Here is a 10,006-nt window from a genome sequence, read left to right on the forward strand (position 1 = left end):
TCGTTATTTTCTATCGTCGTTCACAGCCACACCCGGCTATTGCCGGTACCGTTCCAACCACCGTCTACTGCCCTCCGGAATTTCGCCATCAAGCTGCCGCCAACCATCGTTGTTAGGTGATGCATGGTGTGTGCAATACATGCGTGTCTTAGCTTCAACCAATCTTTTGGTGTTAATATGTGCTGTGGGTGTTTTGTCTAGCCGGAAAAACCACCGCCACCACTCGCCACCGCCGGCCACCACATGGTGGCTGTGTGTGTTTAGCTTATTTGTGTGTGTTATTTTAGAGATTAGCATTGTAAAATGTAATTAGAAATGTGAATAATGGAAAGAAACCCTAACCACCACCGTGAGGTGGTGGCTGCCGCCTCCTGCTGCCACCGGCCGCCGTGTCGGGTGGCGGTGTGCCTCGTTTGTATTGTGATTCGTTTGGGATGTTTGGACAAGGGATTTAAACCCTAATGGGCCTAATGAACCGTAATTGATCAAAGGACCTAGCTATTTGGCCTATTGGGCTAAGATGGGTTGGAAACCCTAATTAGGGTTTGGAAAACCCTAATGTCATGAAACCCTAATCTGGGATTTTTCGGGACTGCATCGGGATTAGTTAATGAACTTAAAATATTAATAAATAATCATTGCAAATTAACCTAAGACCATGTGGGACTTAATGGATTAAGTCCTTAAGGGGTTAAGTAGGGACACTTAACCCTAATCATCATTTTATGTGAAACCCTAATTTCACTTGGGCCTTAAGTTGGGCCTTTCTATTGGAATTTTAGTGATTGGGTCAATAGTGGGCCATCCAAGAATAATCTTATGGACTAGAATATGTATATGGGCTTTAAGGTAAGGCCCATATGAGGGGTTGGGCCCAATTTGGAAAATTGGGTCGTAGATGGGCCATAGTTTGGGCCTTAATGATTATATGATATTGGGCCATTAGAAATGCCAAATGTTGGACTGGACTTTTTGGTTGGGCCTTAGAATAAGGCCATGTAAAGGTTCGGGCCCAATTTGGAAAATTGGGCCATATGTTGGGCCTTGAGCCATAGTTGGACTTTTGGGCCTTTGGATTGGGCCTTGGGCTTGAATCAAGCCAAGTTAGGGGTAGAGTAGTCTTTTACCCCCAAGCATGGACTTATGGTTATGAGTTGAAACCCAATTATTAATTGGGTATTGTTTGATGTTGACAGTTCGGGAACCTGTCAACCAGCACTGGAGTTTTATCTGTGGGACTTCAGCAATACCAGGTGAGTCTCCTCACCATACCAATGGGTCTAAGGCACCAAGGCCGGCCCATTTTATGATATGTGGTATATTAGCTGAAGTTGTATTATGTGACATGTTAGCTGGTTATGTGCTAGGAAGTATGCTAGTGGTATATGTGGTATGTTTGGAAGACCATGGGAGAGCCCATGGCACCTGGATGTAAGACCATGTGGAGAGCCCATGGCTTTCCTACTATGTTGTAGTGTTAATGTAGATTCACTACTGATATGTCTGATATGCATGTATAGGTGATATGCTAGTGATTATGTGGTATGCTCGTTGTCTTTGTGATACTTGTATGGATGACCATGGGAGAGCCCATGGCACCTGGATGTAAGACCATGTGGAGAGCCCATGGCTTTTCTATCAAAGACCATGGGAGAGCCCATGGCAGTTAGGTGTAAGACCATGTGGAGAGCCTATGGAATCCTGGAGTAAGACCCTGGGGACGAGCCCAAGGCATCCGTATATGTTGATATGTGATTGATATGGTTTATGTAGCTTTTATAGCTAATATGGATTATGTGATTATGTGGACTGTGTGGGGTATGATCCGGGGAACTCACTAAGCTTCGTGCTTACAGTTTTGTTTATTGGTTTCTGGTATCATCGATTTGGAAAAGAAGGGCTCGGATTGATCGCAGTGCACGCACCTATGTTTTCCGCGTTGAATGATTTTGGGATGAACTCTGATAAATGTTTTTAATTAACGATGTTTTAGATGTTTGGAATAAATGATATCTATATTTTTAATATATTAAAAATGAAATTTTTACCCTTGATTTTTGGGTCGTTACATGTTTCATGGGGATTGAGAGAAAAAAGATTAAGGAGATATGAAGATGTGTCACCAAAACAAGGTCGTAAGAGTGGTAGGGTTGCGGTGGTAGAGGTTGTTTCCGCCGGAGGTAGGTGGCGACATCGGAGGTAGGTGACGACACTCGAGGTCGGTGGTTGGTGGTGACGGAAAGTCGTCAGAGATAAGAGGGAGAATGAAGAGATGTTTGGTGAGAGAGAGGGATAATGAAGTTTTGTAATTCTAATTTTTTGATATGATGTTTTATGTTTCAGGTGTAACAATTTGTTTGTGAAAATGGGATTAGAGTTCTTTTTATTTACAATCATGCCATTATCTTTTAACAATAGATGGACAAAAATGCCCTTTACAAGATAAAATATCTAATTGAGAAATGACAAATATAATCTTAATTATAAGCTAAAATTAGAGGTTCTTAATCTTTGTTGGTTCTCATTTGATCTTTTACCTATATATATATATATATATATATATATATATATATATATATATATATATATATATACACATTACAACCACACCTAAGGTTAAGTACTAAACTTCTAAACTATGTCGTTTTAAATTAGTAAATATATCATGTAGATTTTTCACTTGGTAAATATATCATCCCCCATAACATTTCTATCATCCATTATCATTTAAGCATATCCGTTTTCTTTCCTCCATTATCATTTATTTCTTCACTCTGTACCCAACAATCAATAAAGAGAAGAAAATCTTTTGGAAAAAAATTGTTTCTAGTAAAATCTTTTGGAAAAAAAATTGTTTCTAGTAAATCACGTAGTGATTTAGAAAGGATATGATTTGTTAGGAAATCACGTAGTATTTTTTTTTTCTCTAGGAAAATCCTTAGCTAATAAAACGACATAGTTTCTTGAGGTTTAGTACCTATGCTTAGATGGGGTTGTAATGCATATTCACTTTTCTATATATATATATATATATATATATATATATATATATATATATATATATATATATATATATATATATATATATATATATATATACTACCTAATTAATAAAAATAACTTGTGCCACATGTCCTTTTTCTAGAGTATTATTTTAAAATTTTATCTTTTAATCTCATAGTAGGTGTGATACTCATGTATTACACGAGTTTATTTAAATAAATTTAATATAAATTTTTAAATTTCTAAAGTAATAATTTTACATATATACAAAGCCTTTGATGGATAAGTATGTAATTCATTACAAATTAATAAAAATTAGTATTAAGATATTGTAAATAAAAATTATTAATCACAAATTTCAAAATACTTCTTTGAATACAACATTGGATGTCTTACTGGTAAGGTGACCGTTATTGCGTAAAGCTAATATTTTCAATCTATCTCTGCTTTTAACTCTGGAGAATGCAATATACAATTGACTATGAGTAAACACTAGTTGTCTCAAAAACGAACCCCACCTTTGATAATTATTGTTATTGACTTTTCTGGAATAAACGTACGACTTCCTATACTACATCCTAAAATTATCTCTATTTCTATAACATGTTTACTCAATTCTATAACACATACCCTTGTTCCATTACACAAAGCACATTTCTTATCAATGTTTCTCAATAACATTAATGGAACACCGACTTTTAATACTAATTTATGAATTGACGAACCTGAGGGTTTAAGGTCATTTACAACATTAGGTGATAATTTCAAATTGTAATATGATTAATCAAATATATTTTAAAAAAATAGAACTTTTGTTTGTAACTTTATAATGATTATAGCTAAAGTTAATATGTACATTGTTATGAATATAAGATCTGCGTTCTGTATATGTATATTTAAATATTTGATAAAATTATGATTTTATATAATACAATATAAATTTGAATAGAATGAAAAATAACAAAATAACATAAACAATTTGTTTGTTTGTTTGATGATTCTTAAAAATTATATATTAGCCATTTGATTTCAAAGTAAAACAACATTTAAACTTTAAAAAAAAATAATCATTAGTCATAGATTTGAAAACAAATGTTTTTATACAAAGTTAGATGTCTTATCTGTACTATAAAATCGTTAATTTAAATTAATATGTAAATTGGTTTGAAGATACAAACAATATTCTTTATAGATTAATAATAAAATAATCATGTTTAAACTTTGAAAATTATAATTTCATGAAATAAAATATTTTAATAGATGGTAATCAGTTTTAATATAAAAAAAGAAACAAATTACTAAAAAATCATTCAATGATATTTTAGTAATTTTGCATATAATTTATATAAGATATTACTTTTATATATATATATATATATATATATATATATATATATATATATATATATATATATATATATATATATATATATATATATCATGTTTTAAATTGTTGGCCTTCGTAAATTATCTTCTTTTCTTTCTTTATTTTTTCTAAACATTACATAATATAATATAAACTAGATGAAGGTCATCCGTGCCATTGACACGTGTTTCAATGGTCACGAGTGTAAAGCAAAAATTGTTTTTTACAATAGAAATTGGAGAAACTCCACACAATAACAGTAGAAATTCCAGCAGAATTTTGAAGAAAATTCAGCCAATAGCACAACAAACTTAGCAAATTGAATGACTCTCAAACCAAACATAAATAAAAGAAAACAAATAATACCCAATAACATAAATTTCGGCAGGGGATGAAGTTCTAAGCAAAGATATAATCAGTTGCATTTCTTGATTCCTTTTCCTGTCATCGAATATACTGCAGATGCCAATCGAGGTGATGGTGATTTGTCAACATATGTTTAGTGTTTATTTCCATTACAATGTAAAATTATCTGATTTGTGGAGGCATGTGACCAACTATCGCCTGTAAATAAAACTAAGTTTCAACACTTCATTTATTATAATTATAACATATGAGGGCAGTTTTATAATTATGAGAGCAAAGATATAAATTTGAGATTTATATCTTACCAAGTGTCGGGGTAAATGGAATGAACCATCTGAATCGGTACAACAACCTGGTCAAACAAAATACAAAAGGGCATTTTTGTAAAAAGGTTGAAATTAAACACATTCCTCCCTTTCTCTATTCAGGGGTTGTTCCTTTTATTTTTACCATGTGCGTAAATTGGCTGAATGGGTAATAACGTATGGATGATGCCTACATCAGTAAAAGTATACTGAAATAGCATCGTACTCACATTTTTGCTTTTTTATTTTACATTTTTACTTTCAGTATTCTTAACAATTTCCTTTATTGGAAATAGTAAGTAAATACTGAAATAGCTCCGTAATTAGTATTACAACAAACATTAAAAGTATATTGAAATAACATCGTACTAAAATTTCTTTACTAATAATAACAATGTAGGTCATTTTTTACATGTAATAGCAAGGTACTTATAGTTTTCTACTAATATGGGTATCATACTTTATTGTTACATATTAGTACTATTAGTAGAAAAATACAAGTATGTTGTCCAAGCTATCCAATGATTTATCCACCAGATTGTTGACTTGCTCAAGGCTAATGCTTACATCCTTTAAATATCCCTTTGCTAAAATAATTTGTACAAAAGTAGTAGATAGATCCTGAAATTCTGTTCAAATCCCTACAACACCTTCACACAACATTCTTAGCAATTAGTTACGGTCCTTACGGATTTATAGTTCATTTGTCGAAGTTTGATCCCATATTCAATAGCATTTCTGGAATCAATTACTTCGTCTTTCACAATATCCCAATGCCAAGTTTAACTTAACTCCATTTTTATTGTTAAAAACCTATGAAAAAAATAAGGTCTTATAAATATAATTTCAACATTAAACTTGATTCTTCTTATATTAAAGTAAATAAAAGTGCAGGAAACATCAAAAGTCAAGTACACAAACAGATTAAATGCTTAAAACATAAATCAGCAAAACAACAAAGATTAGTGCATTTGCAATTTTGGAAAAACAAAGTAACTCTCAAGACTCAACAGCAATAAAAGCCATAATGACCAATCAACCAAACCAAGACACCAGTTACAGAGATGGCGTTGGTGTTATAATCTTAAACTTGGTACTGAATATATATATATATATATATATATATATATATATATATATATATATAGGTTCAGGTGTTTAAAGTATTTATTGTGTTATTGTATGCATAAATGTGGACCAATTAAAATTAAATAACAAATTAAATAATTAAATAAATAAATAAGGGTAATTTAGTAATTTGTTTAGTAACTTCCAAAAATAATTCCTATAATCATGATATTGACTTTTAACCTAATTTCTCTAGGTTTATAAAACCTAGAAGTCACTCCATCGACCAACCCGCCCACAGAAGATCGCCACCACCATCATTTGTTGTTGCCGCCACCACCATTGTTTGTTGTTGCCGCCGATCTCCAGTCGCAATTCGTTGTTATGGCCGCCGGTAATCAATTGAATTAGGTTCACTTTCGGTTCATCAATTTGGAGTCGGAATTGAAATCGTATCGACATCAACTGGAAACGAAGGTTTGTGATTTTGTCTCCAAAATCGGAACTCGTTGTTACATTTTGACATGAACAGGTCTTGGAATCTTGATTGATTACTCAAGAATTTGAAGTCTCTTGCTGTTCGATTTAACTACACAAGATTAGAGTTCTGGACTCAAAATTGAAACGAAAATCTTGTTGATTTTAGAAATCAAAAGTCACAATTACAGCGAAAAGGGAATTCGCATCTGGAACTCAAAATCGGTTTCTGTTCATCGTTATAGACATCAAAATTTCGAGTATCAAAATTGAAATCGGAATTTTTATTGGAATAAAATTGAATTCGGATTTGCACAACACAGTCGAGATGGAAACTGGAATTGTCGGTCATCAATTTCGTCATTTTCAGAAACTAGATCGGATGATTGTAAACGGAAATTTGATTTTGACTTTTAGGAGTCAAAAGCGTGTTCCTTTTTGTTCGTATGAAGAAGATGACTGATGTTACAGTCTTGGTCCCTGCAACTTCAGCGTTTTAACTATTCCAGTCCTCAAATGTTTACAGACTTCACAGATTTAACCCTCCTTTCACACTTTCAGCGTCAAATTGAAGAATATGGGTTATATTTTCATTTTGAGCCCCCACGACTTTCAGATCTTCACGGATTTTACCCAATATCTGAAATTCTTTTCAAATTTCTCGGATTTTTACCATTTTTATCCCTTCTTTGCACTGCTACAGATGGTGGCGAATTCCGATTCTGTGGGAATTAAATCTCAATATTTCCTTTGTGATTTGTGTATTTTCTACGATTGTAGTTCTATCGGTATAGAATCACGAATTCCAATTCTACTGGAATGAAAGCTTGAATTCTGATTCTGTCAGAATAGAATCTTGAAGATGAACATTGTATGGGATGAAGATGAACAATGACCACCAATCTTCCAAAAAGAATGGATTATTCTACCATAATAATATAGAATGTATTGAAAAAACTATATATAATAGTATATTCTGGTAGAATGATTTATATATTGTGTTTTTTTGTTATTAATAAGTGTAACATTCTAATGTAATTCTTAACAATTGTTACCCGTATTCTATAAGAAATTATGTATTTTTTGTTTTTATTCTTCAATTGATTGTTTAAGAATTTGTTATTCTACAAGAAATTGTTAAAGTCATGATCAAGAAGTAGGTTCAAGAATATTTTTATTATTTATGGTTCAAGAATATTTTTATTTTGAAATATACTCATAAACATATTCTGTCAGAATGTCCGAATTAAAAGAATTATAATTCGTAAAATCATATTTTTAAAATTAATAGAATCTATGATCCATTAAAATATGCGATTTTCCTTTATTAAATCTATATTAATTGACTAAAATACCCTAGTAATTAAATTAGATGATATTTTTCAGTTATATTTAATTCAAAAATATATATTAATCACTTTTTTAAAATAAGTAAAATTGATTGGCCCATATTTATGCATAAAATAACACAATAAGTACTTTGAATAGAATAACCTAAGCCTAATATATATATATATATATATATATATATATATATATATATATATATATATATATATATATATATATATATATATAGTGGAGCAAGTGCATCCCATAATACCACATTTAATTTGTTTGAAGTATATCCTGCTATAAATATTGTAATATTTAAGCAATATAAACTAAAAACGACATTATATATATATATATATATATATATATATATATATATATATATATATATATATATATATATATATATGATGTATGACATTTTACACCTCACGGGTACATTGTCAAAGCAACTTCAAAGAAAAGATCTAGACATTTTAGAAGCGGCTTCGATGGTTAGAGGGACAATGGAGGCATTACAATCTTTTAGAAACATAGGGTTTGCTAGCATTTTGCCAAAAGTATCATCTTTTTGTCAAACACACGAAATTGATACTTTAGATATGGAAGAGTTGTATATTGGTGCGAGAAAACGTAGGACTACAAAGACTAATAGGTTTCATTTTGAGGTAGAAATCTTCAACACGGTGGTAGATATGCAACTTACAGAATATCGGGATCAATTTAGTGAAACAAGCACCCAATTACTAGAATACATGGGTGCTTTGAGCCCTTGTGATTCATTTGCACAATTTGACAAATCAAAGTTATTGAAGTTGGGTAAGTTATACAAGTATGACTTTGATGATTCAGATATGATAGACCTTGAAGGACAACTTGAGATATTTTATCACTCTTGCATCAAAGATGAGCGCTTCACTAGTTTGAAAGGAATTTCCGACCTTTCTCGTTTGATGGTTAGTACGGGGAAGCATCGGTCTTATCCTTTGGTTTATAAGCTTTTAAAGTTGGCTTTGATATTACCCGTAGCAACCGCAAGTGTAGAAAGATGTTTTTCAAAGATGAAGCTCTTGAAGACCGACTTGCGTAACAAAATTGGCGATGAATTTTTGAACGATGCATTGCTTTGTAATGTCAAGACCGAAGCACTTGCGAAAGTTGAGAATGAAAAAGTAATGGAGCGGTTTCAAAAGATGTCTGCACGAAGAGGACAAATTTAAATTCTAATAGATCGTTGTTATATTATGTTTAACCAGAAAAAAAATTGTATTAGATGTTTTATATTATGTTTGACCGGATTTTATTTTTAATGTTTTATATTATGTTTGACCGGAAAAAAAATTTGTGTAACCCCTACTACTAATAATTCCTGTGTCCGCCCCTGTCCAGGTGTACCCGGGCCGAACAGGACAGCAGCAGTAGCTAAGGATAGGGTTTGCGTTTGTTTGTGGTATAGCCAAAAAGAGGAAGCAGCAGTTGGTGGCGGCTTGTGGTTTGTTATCGGTGGAGGAGGTCGAGAAAATGGTGCGGATGGCGGCGGTGGGCAGTCGCCGGTCTAAGCGAACACGGGAACTTTTTTTGTAGAGAGAGAAGTACACAATCGGAAGGGAGATGCAATCAATGTCAAAAGAGAGATTGATTTAGAAGAAGCTTGTCGTTGAGAAGTGAAAGGAGCAAAGGTACGGTGAAGCATGAGGCATGCAACGTTTTCTTCATGTCTGTGGGTTGACTTAAAATTGGAATTTAGGGGACACGAATAGGTTTAGTGGAGGCGGTGTGGTGATGATTAAGCACTTCAAAAATAATATATATTAAAACATATCATAGGGTTAAAATATATTTTTTTTTCTATAAATCCTTCTACCCAATTAAATTATGACATGTGTCATATTAATATACTAAAATATCATTAAATTTTATATTAAAAGACATTAAATATTACACATGTTATTATTTAATTGGATACAAGATTTTATAGGAACAAAAAATAAAATAAAAATATTTAATTTCTTAATAAAATAATAATAATAATAATAATAATAAGGGACGAAAATTGTCAAATACTCATAAATTATGTGGCAAAAGT

The 10,006-nt window shown here is 31.8% G+C and overlaps 1 protein-coding gene across 1 annotated transcript; it reads left to right on the forward strand.

Moving 5' to 3' along the window:
* The first annotated feature begins 8,330 nt into the window (after positions 1 to 8,330).
* On the forward strand, positions 8,331 to 9,140 carry LOC145118161 (uncharacterized). Its single transcript, XM_079054181.1, has one exon. It carries the CDS (start codon positions 8,331 to 8,333, stop codon positions 9,138 to 9,140), a length of 810 nt encoding a protein of 269 aa, XP_078910307.1.
* The last annotated feature ends 866 nt before the right edge of the window (positions 9,141 to 10,006 follow it).

This window comes from Lactuca virosa, chromosome 1, assembly GCF_052849685.1.
Source record: "Lactuca virosa cultivar CGN04683 chromosome 1, Lactuca_virosa_CGN04683_v6, whole genome shotgun sequence".
Classification (NCBI taxonomy): Eukaryota; Viridiplantae; Streptophyta; class Magnoliopsida; order Asterales; family Asteraceae; genus Lactuca; species Lactuca virosa.

Excerpts from the sequence above, each read along its gene's own strand:
- LOC145118161 (XM_079054181.1), top strand. The coding sequence starts at position 8,331 with ATGTATGACATTTTACACCTCACGGGTACATTGTCAAAGCAACTTCAA.